General features: G+C 37.2%; 2 protein-coding genes across 4 annotated transcripts in view; both read right to left on the bottom strand.

The window, feature by feature from the left end:
- Positions 1-3,983, bottom strand: part of LOC141912744 (doublecortin domain-containing protein 1-like) — a 33,511-nt gene extending 29,528 nt beyond the window's left edge. For both annotated transcript variants that reach the window (XM_074804115.1, XM_074804116.1), the window contains exon 1: positions 3,873-3,983. The gene's annotated coding sequence lies outside the window, so the exon portion shown is untranslated. The remainder of the gene's footprint in view (positions 1-3,872) is intronic.
- Positions 3,984-5,754: 1,771 nt separating this feature from the next.
- On the bottom strand, positions 5,755-25,241 carry LOC141912496 (anoctamin-4-like). Of its 2 annotated transcripts, none has more exons than XM_074803729.1 (24): positions 25,112-25,241; positions 22,359-22,439; positions 20,975-21,039; positions 20,414-20,572; positions 19,949-20,044; positions 18,362-18,516; positions 18,163-18,281; positions 16,852-16,907; positions 16,515-16,621; positions 15,972-16,106; positions 15,031-15,194; positions 14,601-14,683; positions 14,402-14,473; positions 14,233-14,310; positions 13,259-13,423; positions 12,841-12,989; positions 12,290-12,344; positions 11,943-12,043; positions 11,458-11,594; positions 10,689-10,841; positions 10,078-10,130; positions 9,422-9,597; positions 9,118-9,223; positions 5,755-8,849 (listed from the first exon to the last, which is right to left on the bottom strand). In XM_074803729.1, exons 2-24 carry the CDS (start codon positions 22,411-22,413, stop codon positions 8,559-8,561), a joined length of 2,730 nt encoding a protein of 909 aa, XP_074659830.1. In that variant the 5' UTR covers positions 22,414-22,439; positions 25,112-25,241; the 3' UTR covers positions 5,755-8,558. The 2 variants fall into 2 exon arrangements, with proteins under 2 accessions (XP_074659830.1, XP_074659832.1); XM_074803731.1 differs by lacking the exon at positions 25,112-25,241 and adding an exon at positions 23,121-23,176.
- Positions 25,242-25,534: the final 293 nt, after the last annotated feature.

Below are 25,534 nucleotides of genomic sequence, written 5' to 3'. Positions count from 1 at the left end.
CTGAAAATAGTTCCGGTAAATTAGACAGAATCTTGCACGTTCTTATAGATCTGGGAATCACATTTCCCTTATTTTCCAGACCCTTAGCAAAACTTCTCCGATTAAAGTATAAGATATCCTCAGATTTATAAGCCATGTACCGTATAGGGTAACCATCAATGACGGAAACACTAACTGCTTTGATGGAACGATAGAAAATCCTATTGTTTTGATAATCATTAAAAATTCACTCCACAATCATTCCACAAAAAACCTATCCTATTTCCAAATCCTATCCCTAGAATCGTGTTTCTTATCGAAAGGTTCCTCGTGCCACCGTCACCGGCAAAATCTACAAGACACCAAAATTTCAAATTCCCTGAAGTTTCAAGAAAAGAGCCAGAACTCCGTGAATTTTCCCTGAAATAGATTCGTAATTCCCTGATTTTGCTTGATCTGTAAGAACCCGTATTAATGTATTATTAAATTGCAGCCAACAAAATTTTCCCCAATCAGTCGCTTGCCGGTTCTGGCTGGTCGGAAGATTGTTTGAGTGTACCCGAACTGCGATTTCAAGTTATGTACGGATTCGATTCAATCAAAAAATGCTGTAATTTCGACCGCCGATCACGCAACTATATCTGTACTTAGATCTCCGATTTCAAAATCAAAACCCCTGTTTCGCTCCCGGCAGGTCTGGTGGGTTTGTAAGGGACAACGATCGACAATCATGTCAAATCAAATGAAATCTACTAAATTGAATAAATAAAAGGGTCGATCCCTACTTAAAGATAAAAAAAAAGAACCCGTATCAACAATTTTGAGTATATATAATAATCTTTACCTGACAGGTCGCACATTGTTAGTTATATTACAAGGCGGCAAAAAGTTTTGCTTTTCGTTGTCTTTTATCTTCATTTTATAGATGCTTGATTTCGCGGATAGGATATGTTTTAAACTAAATCCATTCTAAAGAATACGTATTTCGAATAATCCACTGAATAATTGGCGGTATCGCATAAAATCCTGCACCACTACGTAGATTTAGATTCGTTTCATACAAATATTTCGGGTTTCCTCCCAACGAAACGTCAATTCCTGTTCATCGAACAGCTACAGTTTAATCAGAAATGAAATCCCGGTAAATGTTACAAACTTTGAATCCCAGTTAAAAACGCGCTCTAATCGAGCATAAATTACTACTTCATGCCATCTTAAAGAATCTTAGGCACCAAACTTGTCGGAGCATAATCCAAAAAAATATAACACGGTTATTTTTTTAATTCCTTAAAACTTTTGTCGGTTTGCATAAAAATCCTCACGCCTATCTCGTACGAGAATCTTAACTCGTCACTCGCATCAAGCGATCTGAATAGAATAGTTTGTAAGTTATGTAAAAATGCTGCGTATTGTGCCTCAGCTCGACACAACCGTGCCCCGAGTAACTATAAATACAGTGTGATCAATCGTCACATCGCTGTGGGGAGTTACACGTACCAATCAGCATAAATCCAATCGACATACACTACGCAAATAATGACTCGCGCGGAGTCGTTTGTACTAAATATCGAATATCAGATATCGGTATATAATAATTACCGATACCGGTAAAACCTGTTAGCATGATTACAGAGAGCGAGGAGAGAAGGACTGGTCAAACCTGTCTGATTATGAGAGAGAGGATAGAAAGAAATGGCATTACAGTTTTATATCTATTACTATGCCTATATTTCAAGCCTACTGTTCTATATGAATTACATATCGTATATCTTCATATTCATCTCTATCTGTTGTCTCGAAAGTAAGTCCTATTGAGATGGTTTTTTTGTGAAACGGATTTATTACCATTATCAAAACAATGGGATTTACTATCGTTGAAACAAAGCAGATAGTGTTTCATTGATGGTTACCATACTATATAGCTTATTACATAGGCCTACATTTAACATGGTTTCACTTTAAGCCCAAGTGCCTAAGCCCTTAGGTGACTACTGTCTGTCACAGAGACACTTCATGTGACGTCCTGATCTGTGGCATATAATCACGGCTTAGACTTATGACCAGTTTAAGACCATTTTGTCCCAGGCCCATGCCGAGGGGGTAGGGGGATGTTTAGGGGTAGCGAACGAACCCCCTAAAGTGCCCTTCAAAAAGTCAGTGTCCAAAACTTTTGGTCCAGACTTTTCGAAATTTTGATACAATTTTCACGCTTTTTTTGGAAAATGAGAAGTAATCCATTCTGAAATTAAAGATCTGTCCGATTTTCAATAGAGGAAAGTGGTAAAAAAGTTCCCCATTATCGAAATGGAACTGCCCCTCAAAAAAGCTTGGCACGGGCCTGTGTTCGTGCCAATCTAACAAGCTTTGAAAATTCAAACCACTATTGGACTTAAGTCTGGACAATGGAGCCAGCCTCTTTAATTTTTTTAAGTATCTATTCATCTGTGTAGATTATGCATCAATTTATTCAGAGATAACTTTTGCATTCGGAAATAAACCATTATTGTGGCACTGACTACTTTATTTTGAAATGCAAATGAATAGCTGAATCATAGCATGGGGCAGAATTTTCAGCTGCATATAACCCAGGTGTATGCAGAGCAAACTATCGCGGATTGATGAAAACGAAAACTTCATTAAATAGGCCTAATGAAAAATGGTTGTCTATTTCTGTATGTATGCGTAACAGTAGATCAAGTAATTTAACAAAATCATGAATTCAAACATCCATCAAACAGAGAGAAGAGTTCATAACTCGTTCAACATAACTCGTAAAAACAACTGTTTATCCTCACTGTATGATTCTACTGGTCATATTTACGCTATCGACACCTATACACGAGAAAAAATTGAGCGAAATATAGTCGGACAAATAAGCGATAGTAAGTTGTCAGTGGCCATAGACAGTCACAGTCAGTAGGCTATATCTGATAGGCCTATAGGCCTAATGTCTATTCAACTTTGACTTGGGAAGACATCAGGTGGTGTAGCTCAGTCAGTTTTGGTGTTACATACCATGCAGATATAGATCTTTAAAGGACCAGAATGGCCTGGCAGTTGAACTAAAACATGGAATTTTAATCCATTTTACACCGATTGCGAAAAAGTCTTCATCAAAATGAGACACCATTTTCTTGAATAAATCAACAATATTAAATTTAACAATATTTCATGCCTACCAACTGAAGTTTTTTCAACTCAGCATCTCCTGCTGCGTAACAGTCAATAGTGACTGCGCCAATGTACGATGTAGGTAGAACTTATCAAAAATCATGGTACCCGTATGTAGATTGGAAACAAATTGTTAAACATTCACTTTTCTTTATTCAACCCCATTCAATGTAAAAACCTTTAAAAACCTGTATCAGGTATGTACCGCCGAAACTGATTGGATAGGCCTATATCCACCAGGACTTGTCACAATTGATAGTGAATGAATAAAACCAATATCACGACAATGGCCAACCCCAGTATCCCTGTATATTAAGACAACTTGTTACTTTATTATTATACAAGGATACTGTAGTTGGTCATTGAAACTGACTAAATAAAAGCATTAATTGTGACAAGTCCCAGCCAGTGGCAGTGGTGGATAATATGACCTCTTGTCAAGTCAAGAAAAGATAGACAGGACAGGCAGGTGTCGAAAAGACCAGACAAAATGGACAGCAGTTGAACTAATGGATGTTAGATAGTAAGGAGGCCAAGCAGAATCATTTGGTTTTCAGTTTTTCAAACACAGCGTAATTTCACAGCGAGTCGAAGTTGTGGATAAGGCAATAAAATATATTGATTTTGACTTTGTTGACGTTAACGACGGATAGAAACGTCTGAAATTCGCGACATATTTTCACTTCATGTCAATGGAACCAATAGTTGTTAATCGAACTCACCTTCTTAAACCTTAATTTCGTTATCTATTTAGGAATTATCTACCGACAACGAGGATAAAAGCGTTTATTCAGTCGATTTTAGTCCTCTTACAAATCCTTATCAAGCAGCAGCCATGTTGATTCCCTATCCAGCAACAGGTGCCCGCTACGAGCCAGGTTCGAATCCTGCAAATATCTATTCATGTTTTCTTATTCTTCGATTATCAAATCGATATCATGTGTAAATTCACTGAATTATAAATACGGTAATCAACTGTGCGGCCTAAACCGTTTGAAAACTCAAGTGCTGCCTAGAAAAAATGTATCATTGACGGTCAAGTGCGAACTTGCCACAGTAGGAATATTGCTCTGTTGGGTTAGTTCACGTTTTTGCCGCTACTGTCATTAATAGGGGCAGCACCTAACGACCACTATGTAAAATTTGTAAACAAAATCTTTTTTTCCTCCAAGTACCATGGAAATGGTTGGAGAGTAATAAATTATCTTATCTTATCTTATCTTCAAGAAACTGTATCTGCCATAAATACTAATCCGATATACACTAACTTTAGGCAATATGAAAATGATATTAGGTTAGAGAAGTATATAATAGAACTTGGTGATGACTTAGGAACTAGTTTATTTGAATTTAGGGTCGGGTCCTATATTTTACCTGTGAACAAATTTTCAAACCTTCATTTAGACAGAGCCAATAGAATATGCCCCACTTGTAATACTTTAGGTGACGAATCCCATTTTCTGCTTGACTGTACCTTACTTAACGAAACCCGCAAAAACTATTTGAATTTGAATACCTTTAATACCCTTGATATTCTGAAAAACCCAACGGTCAACTTAGCTAAATTCATTAAGACCGGCTTAGATGTATATAGATCCCTCCAATAGTATACATAGTATTGTAAATAGTTGATGTATATATATATATTTTGTTACGTTTTCATTCTCTAAATTTTAATCACTTCAGTGTTGTTTTGTAAATATTTGTATATACATGTGTAATAGTTTTCCTCCATATACCATGGAAATGGTTGGAGTGTAAATAAATCGGGTAATCGTAATCGTAATCGTAATCGACCTGAGACCGAAAATATTACTTATTGAGTTATTGAATACGAAGGACCCTAAATTATTATTGAATATTATCATAGATATGTTAAAATGTTCTGTTTCTTACATAGTGTATTTAGGCCTATATGCATGTTTTTCTTTATCTTGATTGAGACTTAGATTTATTCCCGTGGAATTCTACCTTCATCTGAGTGAAATCAAATTCAGTGAATTAATTAACACACAAGATCCTGATATTAGACCTAATTTAATAACATTCCTATCACTTAGTAATATTTTCCCTTAATCCATTAACTGTTCAATATTTAAACTTTTTAAACATGTTCCGTAATTTAAATTGCCAAGTAATATGAAATAATAGTATTATAAAACCGACAAAACTTTTTTATATACCAAACTATGATGAAGTATGTACATGTACTCACATCCTTATACTTATTCTAGTCAGGAGATTAAAAGTTTATCTCATCTTGATAAATAGCTTTTATCTATCAAATCATGATGTGAAATTGTAGAATTGAAGAATGTATTGACTTCCTTTTACTTTACACTAGTCAGAATAAACGTTTATTTTGTCTTGATCTTATGATAATCATTTATGAACCTGGAGTGTTTAGCATCCACAGTGCTCTAGTGCCGGTCTATGATTTGTGTCCTATCCAACCACCGGTCCAGCCATCCAGACAAGTTTTATCAGTTTTCTTCAAAACTACACCGCGACGAACTCAAAGGAGTCATATTTCATTCATTCTCACAGAGATTAAGCACTCAATGTGACGATAAAAATGTGTTTGTTTCATTATGATTTGACCGTTTTATTTACTTTTCATTACAGGCATATTAAAACAAATATGTAATTGGTTGGTATAAATTGTTTGCACGACCCTAAAAACTAAAATTAAAAAAAAAATTTTCCCAGTTTTCTAAAGCTTTGCAGGGAAAATTTAAGAACACAAGAAAATAAAGTTGTGAGACCTCTATTGTAATAATGCATTCAATTACTAGTTACGACTAAGTATGAATTGTGAAGTCTTCCCAGGGAGTATTTCACTGTTTTTCCATAGGGAAATAAAGCATCGACATGCACTAGACTGGATGAAAAATATCTTATTCTAAAAATCTATGCATCGAATTCATTAAATTTCATTTCATACATTAATTACTGTACAGGAAATAAATACCCCTTCCTTCCTACTACAGCAAACCTGACCTAACTCAAACATGGCCTAGGGCCTACTCGCACTCTTTCGATATACATAGGTAAGACATATCTAACTCAACTCAAAATTGACTGAGTTCTACGGAAAAAATAACAATTGTATATCCCAACGTATTTTTGAATTTTGTTTCCGAGTTAGGTGAGGTTAACTATAATAGGGTAACAATTAACACAGTTCAAATATCTACACTTAGGATAATGAAGACAGCATAGCGAAGTGTTCTTAAATAAATAAAATAAAATGCTGTAACACTGAAACGTTCCGGTAAATATACAGCAACCAGTTGTTGTAAAAAAATAGTATTCCATTGCATATAATATTATGACAGAATCGATTCGATAATATATTGCTCGCATCATTTCATTACGGCTAACCAATTGTACGTCCTGAATTAAAGAAAGCTTTATGAAATAGAAAACAAACAAAAATTAGGCCTATGCTTATAAATTTCATTGAGCGCTTTACTCTGAACAGTGATAACAAAAATTATCATATACATTCTACCCCATTCCGTCTTTTAACTTATTGAGCATTTCTGAAGAGTAAAATTAAGTTAATACAAAATAATGTCTGTAATACTCTGAATTGAACCATTGAACACGCTATTGCTTTTTAATTTACGTTTTTGTACCGCCGAAATCTTTTAACGATTTTTCCAGATAAATTCTGGCAGGACCCATCACACATCCCATAGTAAGCAGAGATGAACATATTTTTGAATGAATAAGGCATTAATAATCAATATGGTCAAATTTAATGATTATGTGCATTACTGATGATTGTCCACATATACTCTAACATCACAATCACAACATTTGTACAACATGTCAAATTGAATTACTACATTTTCGCACTGTTTGTGGAACTTGCTTAATTCGGATCACTTGGAACCGAGGAGATTTCAAGAAGAACAATTTACTAATATCATATTTTACATTTATCTAAAGATGGACTGTAAATAATATGTACGTAGATTATCAAAATCTGGATTCAACTGATCCGAATTAAGCAGATTTGACTGTAACTGTATAAGCTAAATTCATTTAGTCAGCATCAGGAGCCCTGTAGCACAGTCCTAGCTCGGAGTAATCATGTGAAGCGCGTTCATTACATTTGAATAGCGCGAGCAACCGCCATTCAAATGATTACTCCAAGGTCTTAGCCAGTTTCATAAACTTGTTATCAGCTTACTGCTAGGGACGATTCCTCAACCTAACGAATGTAGATTTCAAAATGTAATTTTTCACACGGGTTATTGTGCCCCGCAGTCATGAAACTAGATCATACAGTCTAGGTGTAAAGCGGGGGACACACTGGGCGATTTCGTCGTGCGACAAAATCATCGGTAAAACCTACGTAGGTGTATCAGGGTTGACGACTAGATTGTCTAGCGTCTGATTATTTCACAACTGCGGTGCGCTCAGTTGCCCGATAGCGTCGCCTAGTGCGTCAACAACGCACAATTATCAAATTGGTGAGAAAATGGTCGCCCGACTGAATCGCCCAGTGTCTAAGGCTTAACAGTAGACCGAGAATCAGTCAACAACAATAGAACTGACCACAACTGAACTACGTGTTATGGGCACAGCTAAAACCTGAAAAATGCTATCTTGAATTGTATGTATTACTTGCTCAATTCATCCAGCTATTGTTATCACATTATACATCTTACATTTACATCGAAGAAAGGAATTTTTCAGATAGTAAATATTATCACAATTGATTATATACTATAAAGAATATTAGTAAACAGCCGATGGTACTACACAATAATACTTGTAAATCTACGTTTACAAAGTCAATTTTTCGACGCCACTAATTTTCTAGATACCACAGTAATCAATAGATTATACAATGAAGCTCTTGTAGTTACTATCTATCCCGGGCTTTTCCTTACAACTTTTACTTACGTCTAGTGTCGGGTCGATGTAATACGTGTCTCCATGATCAGGGGTGGATATTTGGGTGATGGATGTGCGTAGGATAGATTTTGAGCTTCGAGATAATCTGAGAACTTCTGACAACTAGATTTGGTCTAGGGATGGAAACCTGAATGCAATATTTCGTCAAGCGAGTCAAGGATTGGAAGTGTATCTCGTTAGTAACTCCGAGAGTCTCCGTCAAATTTTTGAATTGTACTCTTCGTACAACATGTACGGTACCTAAGCCTACAGTCATATGACGCGCATTCAAGGTTGTGTATGTACCTACAGGTGGTTAGATCGGCGGCAAGATGGGAGAAGATTCGAAAAACTGTAAATTCTTACATAGCGAGCGACTCCTCCATAAATAACAATATCTGTTTGTATCGTAACAGTCTCTCTGCTATTTGGCCGCTATTTCGGGAAGAAGGCTGGATGTTCTGACATCCTATAACTGGGATACAATGTTGATTTCCTCAAACATGAGTCTCAGCGTCGGTGTCACCGTTCTCCTGAGCGTGAGGCGGTGGTTGATGATTGCGCGAGTTCATTAGAACGGCGGCCGCTGTACTGATCGCTCTGATGCGATCGTCGGACAGCGGGTAATTATCGGACGATGAAACGTCGATGCCGTGAGCTCGTTTCAGCTCCGTTTTCAGGATGATCTCGTTCGTGATGTACGTCTCGCGTCTCATCATCAGTTTCAGTTTCTGCGGAACGTCGGGAATGATCCACGCTATCATGCTAGTGATCGCGTAACAGAAATTCTGAAAAACATAATAACAAGGAATCATGAACTTGAAAATAACTCAGAGCGGCCGCAGCAGGTGAATGGAGAAATCCCCTGAGTAAACCTGTGGCAGGTGAATGTTGGATCAGGGATCAAAATTCCCTGAGTGAACCTGCAGCAGGTGAATGGAGAAATTCCCTGAGTGAACCTGCAGCAGGTGAATGGAGAAATTCCCTGAGTGAACCTGCAGTGTAACAGTTCACTCATTTCTAGGTTATGATGAAGAAAGTCAAGGTATTACGTACCTGGAAACAAACCACAAACAAAACTCGAGCAGCTAAAATATGCCAAAATTTCTCGGTGTATTCATACTTGTTCTTATGCCACGGAGGATTGTGATAACCTCGATACCTAAAAACAAGCACAAAATGAGTACTGCTATTCAAATTCTTGTTATCAAGGTTAACTGGAACGAACATGTAAAGATGAGTGACTGGGGTTTTCAGGGTTTTCTTCAGCACTTACATCCAAGACGGCCTATGGAACAAAAATCAGTTCAGCAACGTACCTAAAGGGCAACATATACAAGAAAAATTTATGAATTTTTACCTGCAAGACTTTTGTTGTACGAAGTAATCAGCTGGAATGCTCGCGTTTTCAAAGTCCTCTGTATCGAATATAGACAGCGTAGAATTGATGTAACCCTTCAGATCTCCCGTTTGACTATAGTACGAGGTGAATACTACGCGCGGTATGAAATCTGATGTGAATGCGATGATCAAAGCCTGAAATAATGATAGATTTAAGGATTAGGAACTACGGTTTTTTTTAATACCCTCGACCCACGGAGCAGGGCATTATTAGCGGGTTCGATGTTTCTTTTTCACAAATGGAGGTGACACCAGAGAGGAACTATGGGTCAAACGAGGGACATCACTTAACGAAATGAAACTTAGTAATTTCAATATTCAATACCCCCTGGTGAACGTATACAGAATTCAACGACTTCAAAACTCATCACTATTGGATCATAGAACATGTTTTGAGCTGCAACTTGGCAATTGATTGCAGTTACAAAGTATGCATAGGTTCCAAGACAAATAGACAAATTGTGTACAATTCAATGTTCAACAACCGCCCTAGTCAACGTATACAGTAACATTGGAGCTCATTACAATCACAAGGCGTATTTGAAACAGCATTATTATTAGTCATCGGCATAAATGCTTTAACAGTATTTTGAGCTCAGAGGAGATGATTCTTACATTGGATAGAACTGCTATTCTCGATAAACCGGATAAAACAGAGAACCAGATTCCTGTAAAATAAAAAAGAGCATATTCTTCATAGCCATAAAGCACACAGAAAGATTAAGCAGGGTTTCCAGTGGTAAGGCCAGGATAAAAAGAAGTACTAAGAAGGACTTTTCGGCAATTTGAGACCCAAAAAGAGGGACTTTTTGACTCGGAAAGAGGTACTTTCCAGTAAAATGAGGGCCTGTAAGGAAGCATTTTGACAATGCCTTTTCCGAAATACTAGTCATGTAGACCAGTCATTCATGTCAGGGTAATTCCATAACACTTTCCTGTATATTCAATCTTACTGAATTACCAAGTCTGAGTAATAAAATACTTCAACAGTCGAATTTGCGACTAAATTGCGCACAAAAAGTACATAAAAATCAAATTTGGAAGGACTTTTTTATCAAAAGGAAGGACTCAAAGGAGTCAAAAAGAAGGACAAAGATGATGTTTGTCCAAACTTTTTCCAAAAGAAAGACAAAGAAGGACTTGGAAGGACCGCTGGAAACCCTGTTAAGTCTAAATACGAAATGAATTGTTGTATTGTATTGTGTAAGTTGAGAATGATACGCCACCTATATTCTGTTTTTTGTAGGCGACCGGTCGACGAAGACGAGTAACGAATTTCTGCGCGTCGCCGCGAATCTCGACGACGTTGTTGATCAGAGCGAACAGCGGAGCGAGAGGAAACGCTGCCACGAATATAGTCAGGAATCCGAACTGAATCACTATAAAACATTGAGAGAATAAACCGAGTGAATCGGACACGATAACAACCATCCGTTCAAACTTAGCACAGGGTGGCGCCACTTTCTGCCTATTTACAAATCCCCTGAGTTCTCGAGTTTTCCATGAGATTACAAAAAATTCCCCAAGTGATTCAGAAAAAATTTCTCAGTTTAAAATGGCATTCATTTTTTATTGAATCGTATATTGATAAAGACATGTGGTCAATGCATATACATATCCAAATTTCCTGAGTTTTCCATGTGATGACAAAAAATTCCGTGATTGAATAAGAGAAATTTCTAGGTTTAAAATGTTACAGTTCATTCATTTTTCATTGAATCACGTATTGATAAAGACACATGGTCAATTACGCATCGAAATTTCCTGAGTTTTTCAGGATTTTTGTAAAATACATCAAATTCCCCGACTTTCCCTGATTTTTTAAACAATTTTTCTGATTCCCTGAATTTTCCAGGTTTTCCCAGTCAGTGGCCATCCTGATTGTTGAACCTGTATCGCGGTTGCCAAATTTTTGGTGGTAAAGTTCATTATGCTTATATTGTATTGACATAAACTCAATACTTCTTACAAAATCAACAAAACCAAGATACTTACACATTTCGAGATATTCATGGAAAACTCCTTGAGGTCCGAGTTCAGCTTTGATCGAATCTTTTTCCCACGGAGTCCAATGTTGTTTGGTTTCTTTCTCTATTTTGTAGTACCATTTTTTAATTAGCACAATCAATCTCCTATAGAGAATAGAATTACGAAATACAAACGATCATTTAGGACCCAAATATTAGGAGAAAACAGGGGCAAATCAATTGTGACTTGTTGGTTCTTAACGCCAGTACTGGTACTAACTTTATGACAAATCGAATTCAATTTCAAATTCAATGAAAATACAATTACACTGTAGTTGTATTTAAAACAAAATTGTTGAAAAAATACACATTTTTTTAAAGGCTTTGAGATTGTTTCAAAGTAAAGCACTTTCAATTATTATAATTATTTTTATCATATAAAGCTGAATTGCACTTCTGTTTGAAAACAGAAACTGATATTACGAGACGAGTGCAGCTTTTAGTAATACTTACGGGGCGTAATACTCCATGACAACGCTCTGTATTAGCTGTTTACCGACCATTATTATAGCCAGCTGGATACACAGTTCGATTAAACATCCTCCACCCATACACTAAAATCAATACACACGCAAACACACTGACACACAATATTCAAACTTCAAAAACCTCAAACTCAGATATGAAAAACATGTCCAAATGGTTTCCCTGCTAATTGATAATTTTCAAGGGATTTAAGGATTAAGGATTTATTTTTCTTTCTGCTTTAAGGATTTTGTTTTTTATCAGAGCGTTTCATCAATAGTTTTCAAGATTCACTTCAGATTTTAACTCGGATTAATGAAGAGTATGTGACTTACCGATTCTTGTCTGGAGTTGAAAATTCGCGTATAATTTCCCGGTCTTCCAGCAAATCTGAACGACAGAAAATACGGAGTTCAATAATTAGTCAATAAACGAATTCCTTCCTAATAACATGTCATCCTGCACCGGCGAGGATTCAAAACACGTTGGCCACCCTGCCACACTAGCCCGAGTGCGCAGCTTGGATGATATCATTATTAACCAATCAGAAATCCCATTTTATTTTAGCCCGGGTTTTTCTATTTATAGTTTTTCAATGAAATCTACCTCAGCAGTTATGCAACGGGCAATCTGATTGGTGCCACAACTTTCCGTGCGGTAAACCTGCACACACCGGCAAGTGTAGCATGGTTTCGTGCCGTTGCTGAGTCTAGCGATGCCATCAGGTTCGAATCCATACTTAGGGAGGATGGTAACATGCTTGAGTTAGAATATCATTGATACACACCCACTACCACACAGCATCAATTATACTCCACCGCAAACCAACCGTCGGCTCAGAACGAATGGCTGAAAAATGAATCCCGCAACTGCTGTGAAAACTTACTTTCCCTTGAAGAACGCGATGTAGAATAATGACGAGTAATAGTTGACGAACTGTAACATGTAGAGTTTCAAAGTCAAACTATCGTCGTAGTCAGATTGGGTTCGTAGATGCTCCATATCGGTCAATTTCACTGCCAGTATGTTATACACCTAGAAACATATATACACAGTACACTCATGTTTTCCTATAGTCCAAGGGCTGGTTTTATAGAATGGTATAAACCTTAACCCGAGGGTTGTATTGAATTAGCCCACGGGTTAAAATTAACCAGTCTATAAAACTGGGCCCTATCGTCTAGTCCTACTGTTAAATTCGGTTCCAAATATTTCCCGGATTAGAGGAATATCTATATCCTAATTCACAAATCTTTCCAAACCAGAAAACTACATTATCAAGTTTTTCCTTGTCGTTCACTTACCAGCCGTAAGACGCAGATGATGGCCAAGTTGATACACGCAGCAGTGACGGAGGTAATGATACTCGCGTGCGTATAAACGAATTCGGTATCGGTGGCGAACAGCGCGGCTCGCACAGCGGCTCGGTACGTGATTACGCCAACAACGCAACCAATTGCTACGGTTACCTGTCAAATATATACAATCAATACTATACATATCATCTAGGAGCACACATTGAGTGAAACATGAGAAAAGGGTGCCTATTCTAATTCTAATCCTATCAGGGTGCCTGATACTACAAGCTTCGCTTTTTTCAGGTTGCCCTGCTGTTACTTTACATCAGTACAAATTAATCGTAGTACTTTTCTAATTTAAGCCTAATATACCTTTTATACGTTGATGTAAATTATTCCGAAAATAAATATGATACGATACGAAGAATATTCCAAGGATATTGTGTACATCAATGGAGGTAGCCATTGGCATCATATTTCTAGAAAGGTCTCTATGTTGCGGAATAGTGAACATGAAATATGATTAAATACTAGCACGAACTAACATAAACTGCAGCCGCGAAAGCCGCGGCAATAATTTACTGAATGACGTTCTTTTTTCTTTGAATACCACGTTTTTGACTATTTTGTACTGGATGCAATGTACTATCGGTTATAAAAAAAGGGGTCGCAGTTGCTAAAAAATTGGTTAGATTTAACTGGTGGATAAATACGAACAGATTTTCTTGTTCCCCGAAGTTCTTTGCAACGAGTATGTATAACTAGTGACTATCAAAGACATTGCTCGTGAAATTGACCTAGAATTTTGTCCTGAGTAGGACAATTTCTATAATTTAGAAACAAACATAACGGAGTACCGGTTTTAACGAACAGATTTTCTTGTCCGCTGAAGTTTGTTGCAACGAGACTGTATCATTAGTGACTGTCGGTAACATCGTGAAACTGACCCAGAAATTGAGTGAGAATTATCATTGGCTTACCAGCAGTAACATGACGGAAAATGACATCACAAAAACTGGTACCCGAACTCTCCAGAAAGGCATGTGTGGTTCATCGATCTAAAAGAGAAATACATAAAAAACGATGAAAACTGAAAATAGCTTCAGTTATTCTACTAGATACAGGAAACGTGTGAAATAGTTCTCATACCCCTGAAATAAAATGTTTCTTCTTCGTAATGAATCTTCCATGACTTCCTAAATATTCCGGTCTTGCAGGTTCCTATAAATAAATACTTGTAAATCTAATGAACTGTGAGGAGATATATATATATATATATATATATATATATATATATATATATATATATATATATATCGGTATATTCTATACTGTATATCATACGTACCTCTTCACTTTCAAAGTTCATCAAACTCCATCTGAACTGAATATCAGCCTCCGTTCGTTTCCAAAACTCCAGGAAGATTGTACCTGAATCGATGAAATAAGTGTAGAAATGAAAAACCCAGTATATCAATATGTCTCTAGAGCTAATTCTATGAGCCAAATTCAAAATCAGATTTTGAAAATGGCTCGTAGAATTGAGTCGAAACATCAGATTTTCTTCTAGTTTTCTTCAAGTATATTGTGGTTTTTCACTTCATTGATGTCAGACAGTCACTTGTCTATGGAAACAAACAGAGTCCAAAGCGTCATTCCATTTCAGACTGAAGAGGGGTGGTAGTAACCAGAAATAATTATATTTCCTACCATACTTGTTTTAGTCACGTGTGTGCTTTAAAAGTTTTCTTATGAAAATTATCTTAAGTTGAACTCACCCCAAATAGACATGAAAATTGCAAAAAAGAAAGTTGCACCATTATCGAATAGATGACTGGCCCTCATGTGAGCGCAAGCGTCTGTAAGATTCCAATAGGCACATCGCCTATCACAGAGCGGACACATGACTATATTAGCAGAGTTCTTCCCACAAATATCCTTCCTGTCGAGCAAAAAACAAACTTATTACGGTAAAATATAACTGAAAATCTTGCCATATCATTACTGGATGAGGGGATGATTAATGACTGAGCCAGTCCATAAAATGGGGAGTATTTTACAGGGTTCTTACAGATCTGGGAATCCGAAATTTTCTGACTGTCGACCTAAAATTCCTCGATTAATGGCGGTTACTTATCAAGAGGTTCCTTGTACCATTCCCCAACCATCGAGTAAAAATTCCCTGATCAAATCATAAGATATCCTCGGTGAGGGCGCTGTTTCTTCCGATTTATCAGAGAATCAGTGATCCTCATATTCTGAACAAACAGACCACATTCGAAACATAGCCGAATCTCAACACGATTCGACTTGAATTTCCATTCCTCCAGTTCATACCGGGTAAGACAAAATCCTCAAGTTCCAAGTCCAAATCAGTGAACCCATTACAATACAATTACATTACAATCGGACGAGTGTATGAAAATGACAAGACAGGTATAAATTTTCAACTATGAGAAACAAATCATCTCAGAAGATTAGTTAACTTATTCCATAAACATTCATATCATTTATAAATACAGTATAGTACGTCAACCTCAACACAGCGTACATTGGATCTTATAGATAAAAGGGCATGACTAAACTCTAAGAACTGTAAAAGCATAAAACCTTCAATATCATAAAAGTAGGCCATAAATGATTGATAATTTCCATGTTTTTTCCAAGATTTTCAGGACTAGTATGAATCCCGGGCCGCCTCGGTACAAGATGAACTTACGTGACTTCGTTAGAACTGATGGTCATCAAACCGTACATGAAAACAATAACTCCAACAATCGACGCCGGTACCAGCATATACGTATAGAAACCTAACCAGGCAAAGTATAACGCTATCTTCTCTCCGAAATAATTCCTACAAAAATAACCCAGACCAAATAAAGATATTAGGAGATATTTGAAAAGTTATCTCGCGGTCAAGCGTGGCAAAATCTCTGGAAATCAAAATTAACACAGGTTTTGTTCGGTCTCTACTAATTCCAGAATTCTCTTCTAGTGCATTATCTTCTGACAGCAGAATACGCTTTACCTATTCCGAAATAGCGTAATCTTTAAACCTGATAGAAGCGGCCGGTAGAGAGTTTGTAATCCAGAATTGATATTCCTTAACCGGAATATGTTCGATCAAAACCCCTAGTTCCACACTTGTGAGTTAGAGTTAACTCAGAGCCAGATCTGAACTAAAGACTGTGGTACTGGATCCCGCCTAAGAACACAAATCAAAAGTTTTTTTTACTAAGAACATTAGGAATGAAATACATACCGGATATAGTCAAGAGGTTGAGATTTAAATGCATTCCTCCACGCGGCCCATTGATCGTACAAATGTTTTCTCATGTTCGGTTTCGATTTTCCCGGTTTCCAACCACCCTGAAATACCGACAACATTCGTCAGTAGAATAGAGTGAATACGACTTGACCTTTGACTTGATAATGCAGAAAAACGAAGCACAAAGTTAAGCCTGTTTCTCTGTATAAACGGAATGATTTTAGCAACATCTTGTGGAGTGTCTCCTATGCTGAGAAGTTACTCCCATGTATTGTTTTAATGGAGCCTTTAAAAAGATTTCATCGATACCAAACATTATCGTCAATCTCACCTCATGAAGTGGAAATGCAGCTTCGTAAACGTCATCTTTAATTAATCTCTTTATTCCTACAAAAATCATCACGATAATGAATGACACACAACAATAGTTTAATCAGTACAATTTAATTTATTATCAGCCCAAATCAGCAAATCAGCTCTAGTCACAACTCAGCAGGTAGAGATACGTGCAAATGGTCACTTCTATCTCCAACTGGTGAATATCAACTATTGCTAATATTTCTAGTGCTCAGGGTGTCCTAAGGATCCGGTTCCACAGTTGAAGCAGTTACCTCCGAACTCATGATCCAGTTCCACAGTTGTGAGTTAGAGTTAACTCCGAATCAAGATCAGTTCGTTTACAAAGAGCTCAATCCGAATCTTAACTCACATATAATGTCGATTTTCGGTCGTCCATTCCATATCGTAATTCTTTGTTCATCATAAATTCTCAATGGTTAGAAAAAATATCTTAACTCAAATGGATGGAAATGGATCCAGGGAACAAGCGATAAATTCGAAAATTAAACAGAAATTAAACAGCTTCCATATGAAAATCAAACAGCTTCCACTGTGGAAGCTGTTCAATTTTCGATTCTGCGGCATAGAATCACGGTATTGATGGAGGTGCGATCAATTGAAAATCTAGATTCACATGAATGTGTTGTAAGCACAATTTTCCGCTGTGAACGGGATGCAATGGAACATTTTAGCCCGAATGAAACGTGGTAATGACATAATATGAAAATACCAGCAATTAAAAATGTGTTTTGATCATGATTGAATTTCATTACAAAGAACGCCGCGATGATTTGAATTTGTCTGTGTACCTACTGATAGGTATAATAATACCGTATACTGATCTTACCGAATATTCCTACAAACAACAAACGACGAAATGTTATAATATAAAACAAATCTTGTAAGTTATACTAGCAGCGATTTTCATCTCACTGGTTCTCAACTAGGAGGACATTATTCTAAGCGGTTTGATGGGCGAAGAAACACTGCCCAACACCTGAATTAGAACCGACATGATGTTACGCATATAGGACAAGCTGTATAACTACTGGCCAAGCGGACTAGTTCTATTGGTCTACTGGTTAGCACACTTGCTTTCTACGTATTAGACCCGGGTTACATCCCCGGTGAGTGCGCATTATTTCACTGTCAAATCTCTTAGTCGTCAGAATGAACCATACGTTTTGAACATCTTCATGAACGACTAACCACCTGTGAACCATGACTTGATGAGGACCGGGTTAGCAACAGACCTAAGCGTGGCTTAGCATATGGCGTTTCACAATGAGCGAAAACAAATTACCGAAGCTGTAAGCGTCGTTGACGTCGTTCGTAAATTCTTTTCTCCTCAGAATGTAATCAACTATACGACTTCGAATCGTGTTCTTAAAAAACAGCTCTTTCGGTTCCGGTATAGCGAACCTAAAATAAAATCAAAAGCATTATTTTCCTCTCATCTCGACGGTCGGGAAGATATTTCCTGTTTTCCGCGAGAGACGTACAAGTATTCCTTATCGCGGCTGTAGATACAGGTAAACCGTCGGGTCAGCGGTGGTAGAATTTTCCGGTTGACTTGAAACAAATCCGTGAGCTTTTTCCCGAGCCCGAGAAATTGTTCCCACCAAGACATCGGCATGTGAGTGTTGCCTCCCGGAATCTATAATTCGAAGCAAGATCGCAATTATTTTTTTTAGTTCGACATGAAAATTTCCAATAAAACGTGACCCAATAGCAACATTGAGTGGTGGGTGCATCTGGTCAAAGCTATTAGCGCACACACAGCAAAATACATTATATTCCCTTCTTGAGAATAGTCAATTATTTGTAATATTAGAAAAAACTTGTATCTTTTTTTTAAAAATCTTGAGTATTGATTGTTTAAAATGTCATTGAAATGAGTTTAAAACTAACTTTGATATAATATTTTGCGTATAAATATGGATCTATTATTAGGGGTGGGGTAAGTATACAGACAGCAGATTGTCTGAGGGGTTCAGGATACAGACAGCAGAATGACAGCTGATTGGGCCGATAAATTAGGCCGAGGGGTTTTTCCATATAGTTTCTCTTTTTTCTAATTCCGATCAAAAGCAAATAATTTTAGCAGGGGATTTTGCGAGATAGCACAATCATTCTTTGTTCAGCGGACATATTCAACAGGCAATGATCAGCAATGATTTCTTATGAACTGGAATAAAAGCTTGAATCTTGTGTAGAATACGTACTATCACCTACCGGATATATAACCTATGAGTGATCAAAAATCACGTATTTAAACCTCACATTCCTCGAGAGGGTGCTAATTACTAAATACAGTGTGCATTAGTTAGCGGCGATTAGCAAAAGAATTTCCTATATTAAAATATTCAAATACGAAAAAGTTAAAATCAAACTACAAAACTGATAAGAACATCAGAGGTGGGCAGATCGTCCGAACACACGTTTATGAAATGTGAAGCTTTTAATCAGCAGACAACATGAATTACACGAAAAACTCTGTTGGTTGACGTTACAAGGCTTACCATTCTCTTAATCTGTCTTAGTTTCTTTTTGCTTAATTCGTTTTCAGGTCCCTGGCGAAAAAGGTTCATTTGAAGCTAATCTCATGTAAGTAAGATCGGGTTAAGCAGGTGCGTGTAGCCGACGGCGGAGACAAGAGTCCGCACGTAGCTGACGGCAGAGGAGACAGAGTCTACGCCGAGTAATTATTAGAAAGCTCTATACTAATAAACTCTATCGAAGATGGACGTAGAGTTGGAATAAAACCATTCGTAACTAGGGGGTCCAGAGACACCGTGCCAACTTGGCTTCAATATACTGTCAACGCCTCCTGGGGTATGAATACTCGCCACTCACCGCAATCATAGGACATGTCATTAGCTAAAATTTTGTGATTGATTTTTGCTACAAAATATGCAACAGCCTAGGCCTACTATTGCGGACAGAAAAATCCTTCTAAATGAAAGTTGGATATAAACTTTGTTCCATTCTTATAAATGGAAAAAAAATTCCTTTTTCCAAAACACATGGGAACCCTAATTCTATCCTCTGCCTCTTTTTCCATTTTGAAATTCAAAATTCAAACTTACGTCTTTCATCGGCATGCGAATTTTCATGATTTCGGCGTATCGTGACAGAACCTCCCAAGGCGCGTGAATCTTGACGAAATGCTGCAATTTACCTTCCTAAAATCGAAACAGACATAAGTCAAAACCGATAAGGCACATACACCTTCCATCTTAAACCAAAATACAGCGTTGTAGGAAAATCAGTCAAAAACTGTAGCACGGGGAACAATGTCAGCAAGCTGCCAGGACAACAATATCCCCTCACCAAGAACCTTAGTATCTCATTTTTTTTATTACCTTAAATTAGGGATTGACCCTGTAATTTACTTAATCATGTCAAAATATACCACGGAGGTACATTAGGATTGTAGAGCAGCATAGTGTGGATGGAACCACTTCCAGAACTGGGTGAAGAACACGGTCTGCATTCCCGTATACCCGTGGGGTGACAACATTACCCCTCACGGCTACAGCCGAGAAACTTACCACTCGCCAGTACTCCAACTTCAAACCTTCTTTTCGTAGATTTTCCTCGAACGTTTGACGTATCGTTTCCAAACGGTCGCCGTTTTTCTTCACCGGATTGTACGCCAGGACGAAGTCGATCCGACACGTCGGATCTTCGTCGAAAAAGAGATTGCGACCCTAGAAAATGTCAACACAAAAACCGTGCTGCTCATTACGAAGTCTAAATTTTCTTCACATCAGGGGCCCCGGTTTCATCGATCGGTATTAACACATTTTCTATTAAGTAAACCCCGGGTTAAAATTGATACCAGTCTATGATACCCACCTTGGTTTTTTAAAATCATTAAATAGAGATTCTCTGTGTTATCTATTTGATCGGTAGTTTCGTCATATCAATATCACTTATGATTGAGTTAACCCCCGGTTAAAGTTGATAGCAGTCTTTAAAACCAGGGCTTGGTTTTTTAAACCATTAAATAGGGATTCTCCCCGTCATTTATTTGATCGGTAGGTTCGTCATATCAATTTGAATATATGCTTTTGATAGAGCACCATATGACAAAGAACCGAGATTGTTACCTCCGGTATATCAGAATGTAAAGTATCGAGATTTTTTCCTTCATTGTTCGCCGTAGACCTGGTGCCTGAAAAAAAAAACATAAATTCAGTCCAATTATTATTATCTATTCGTACATAAAAGAGACAAGAGTTTTTACAGCTATTTATGCAATAGTGTATATTGTGTAATGTGGAACTTATATATCGTTTTCTATACACTATACAAAAAAACAGCTGCCCATTTCAATAATAAAGCTCGATTCACACTACAACGCTATACCACTACCGGAGTATGCCATGTTGTTTACAGAGATTTGCTGAATATCCTTTCTATAAGCGTTATGTATAAGTATGAATGGTATTACGTAGCTTGGATATGTTATTATTTCAATTCATCCAACTAGAAAACCGTGTCCGAATGTGAACGCACATGTTTACACACCCAGGACACGTGTCCGCTGAAAGCTAAACTGACCTTCAAATTACATGGCCCGCAATTTCAATCGGTTAGATCCTTTGAAAAACTCGTTTACGATTACGATTACGATTTTATTTACACTCTAACCATTTCCATGGTATATGGAGGAAAACTATTACACATGTATATACAAATATTTACAAAACAACACTGAAATGATTAAAATTTAGAGAATGAAAACGTAACAAAATATATATACATCAACTATTTACAATACTATATATACTATTGGAGGGATCTATATACATCTAAGCCGGTCTTAATGAATTTAGCTAATTTGACCGTTGGGTTTTTCAGAATATCAAGGGTATTAAAGGTATTCAAATTCAAATAGTTTTTGCAGGGTTCGTTAAGTAAGGTACAGTCAAACAGAAAATGGGATTCGTCACCTAAAGTATTACAAGTGGGGCATATTCTATCGGCTCTGTCTAAATGAAGGTTTGAAAATTTGGTAAAATATAGGACCCAACCCTAAATTCAAATAAACTAGTTCCTAAGTCATCACCATGTTCTATTATATACTTCTCTAACCTAATATCATTTTTATATTGCCTAAAGTTAGTGTATATCAAATTAGTATTTATGGCAGATACCCGTTTCCTGAAGGTGCTGGTCACGGAGTATCTGTTTTATTCGTTTTGAAAAAGATTTACTATTTGTCATGAATTACTGCGTCCAAATGCAGGACAAACCACAGTCATCAAAGGTTTTCTTTATATATGATAGCCAAGGGCTCTTAAATTTATCCCTTAAAAATAAATTAAAAGATATTTTACAAAGTATTGAATTAAGTTTGTTTTGCTTTCCAGATCGTTACATATTGTAGTTAGTGCCCCCTGGTGGCAACTTACAGAAACATATGAAATGAAGCTTCAAAAACGGAATATTAGCGATATTATTTTTGAACGTTAAGGTCGCGACTCTTACCGACTAAAGCAGTTGTGACTTCTTCCTTATCGCTTGGTTTATCCTCAGTTGTCATGGTGACCGCTCACAGCAGCGCTGAAGCTGAAAAATAGATAATGCCGATAAATTCCAGATACTTATAATTTATATCCTTATTATATCCTCCCTGATGACAAGACAGGAAAAATTGAACGAAATGTTTTTTTTTATCTCATTGTTTCATTGAATATCGCCATGCCTGGGGGCACCGATTAAAGAGGAATAAACTTTTCACGATATGACCGATACCATTGATAAATTCATCAAGTACAGACTTATTCATCTATTTGTCGACAATACATCTGAGCCTCATACAGATTTACCTAACAGCACCCAAAAAATATCATTACCAGTAGTTAAAACGACCTAAATACGACCAGACCGATATATAGCCCCATATGAATTTGAAATAGATTTGCGCAGCACATGCGACACCAAACCAATAATCTTTAGTAAAATCTATTTCTATTCATAATAATTCTATTCATATAGAAATATCTTCACACAAGGAATGATTGTTCAGTGGTTTTGAAAAAAATCTCATATCAGCAAAGACTTATGAAAGCTGCATTGTTCTAAAAAACCCTCACTGGCTACTACTAAAAACATTATCACAGAACATCTAGAGCTAGATATTTACCAGGCTAACAAAAGAATCATTTCGGCATTTCCCGCAAATTTGTCGCTAGATTTCACAATAGGCCTTTTATTTGATATACAACATGAATAAATACAGATACGTACTACAAAGTTGGTGCCGCCCATCAACGTACCAAAATAGTTAGCACAACCAATTGGTTATATCTACTCTGTGTTGAGTGAAATATTTGTTGAGTTGCTAATAGCAGGACAGAAACATTTCAGAAATACATAATCAGCAGTACACATGTACACATTCAGCTGGGTACATATCAGACAATAATGAGCTTAAAAATATCTCGAGCACTTTTTTAAGTGGAAACATCATTTCCATATTTCGTTGCAACTTCATTTACCAGCGCTCGGTTGTGCAGTTGCGAGTTAAGATTTGAATCAAAGAGTTGAAACTAATTGAAAATGAATTATTAATTTCAACTCAAGAATCGACTAACTCTTAAACGTGGAACTGGTTCCAGTAATAGAGATCAAGTAATATTAGAATAGTTACATTTACAGGTTTTTGGCAAATCCTGGTTTAAATAATCACCTAATGTATTTATAAAAGACCGTATATTCTTTAAATAGCGCTTGATAAATTCAGCAAGAAATCGACCTTTCTATTCAAACTTTGAATAACTTGAATCTTATCAATGATTGACGATAGAGCGTTGATAAGATGTTTTACCAAATCAGAAGTATTACGACCAGATCCGTAGACAGAACCGCCGTCGATATCGGTAAAGACAGAAATCGACCTCAGTCGATGATAAGATGATATAACTGCGTCAAAAAGACCCTGGAATCCAGGATACTACAAAAACACCAGCATCGCGACCAGAGTAAATTGTCGACAGTATCTATGGCAACAGATTTAAGTGCAGACACATACTGATCTGGCTGGTCTATTCTAATTATAATGTCTTTATAATGAAAAAAGATTCGGTACCCAGAGCCGCCGGAAGGAATTTTTCAGTGGCGAGGCTTATATCTGAAGGGTGGTCTGGGGGCCCTCCCCTAGAAAAATTTTGAAAAATTCAATCGCCGGAGATGCGTTTTGGGGCCATTTCACCGTCTCATTCACAGAAGCATGAGAAGTTGTGAGCCAACCACCTAGTACAGAGAACGACGAGCTGCTACGCGGTACAGCATGCTTTTGAAAAAATTTTTTTTAAGCAAAAAAGTTGGGCGGCCACCCCTGCCGCCCCAGTTCCGACGGCCCTGGTACCACAGCACTTGACCAAAATGTAACCCCAACCCAAAGGCCAAGCCAGCCCTGGCCTAGGAGAGATCTAAATATGAACGAACCCTTGGTTAGGCTAGGGCGGATTTAGGGTGGTAGACAGGGTGGACTAGTCCACCCCTTTCGGAATTCAAATGCGCCCTCCAAAAAGTCAGGAAATTTTCTTTTTTGTATAGAAAATATTCTAAGTAAAAAATGAATCCAAATGGGCTCTGATATGAGCCAGAAATGCCCCACTCAGTCCTAGAATTTCTGTAGCAGAACCATCACAACCCCCACCATTATTGCCCTTGCAGCCCTGGAATTGTCAAATTAAGTTCCAATTCCAATTTTCAGGTCCACCCCTTCTTCAATGAATCCTAGATCCGCCTATGCTTCGGCTTCATTCTATCTCTTCATCCAGTCTCAGCCTGGATAATTGTGACTTTGTGCCAACCACTCGGCTAGGGCTCATATATCAGAGTTTTAGGTAGCGTTAAAATGACAATCTGTTAATATATATCAAATAGTTATTTTATATACAATATATATCATAGACACTGGATTAACAACAACAGATTTTTTTACATCATGAAAGTTACCTACCCTACGCCTACGGCTACAAGCCCCCGATCTGTGACTGGTGCCAACACTGCATTATTTTTTTTTGGTTTAACGTACTTTGAATGTGACATAAGATATACTTAAAATAACGGGGCCTGAGGTATATCGTGATAACATATTTACACTGAGTCGGTACGAAAAACGCATATGCATGCTATATCACAAATAAGATTTGATTTGAATTGACAGTTCTTCTCTTGATTCTGAATTGCGCTATTTCGATTTAAAGCTTAAAATCTGGAAAAAAACTTACCCGCAATTTAACAGTAATTACATGTAATACCGTAAGAGTGGTAAATTTACGAGGCAGAGTTGCTCAAGCCTAATTAGTCTCGCGTGGTAAACCGAAAATTTATCACTTTAATCCGTACGGTTCAAGTTCTTCGCGCAATTAGGTATGACCTGGAAGTATTCCCCGGCCGATCCGTTACCAACTCGACCAGTTAAATTCAATTCAGACTTTATTGTATATATTGAGAAGTCGAAACGACCCGTTCCCACCTGTCTAAATTTACTTTCAAATCTGTAAGGAACTCGCACATAAAACAATGACTTTCTTATACACCAACAAACACCGTTTTCCTTACCAAAATGGATTCCGGAAGACTTATCCTTTTCACTCACAAAGATAAACCTCGGAAATATGTAGGAAATTATCTTCTGATTTCAAAAACAT

Source organism: Tubulanus polymorphus, chromosome 11 (genome assembly GCF_964204645.1).
Source record: "Tubulanus polymorphus chromosome 11, tnTubPoly1.2, whole genome shotgun sequence".
Classification (NCBI taxonomy): Eukaryota; Metazoa; Nemertea; class Palaeonemertea; order Tubulaniformes; family Tubulanidae; genus Tubulanus; species Tubulanus polymorphus.
Note: the sequence above shows the minus strand (reverse complement) of the source record. Positions and strands in the feature narration are given on the sequence as shown.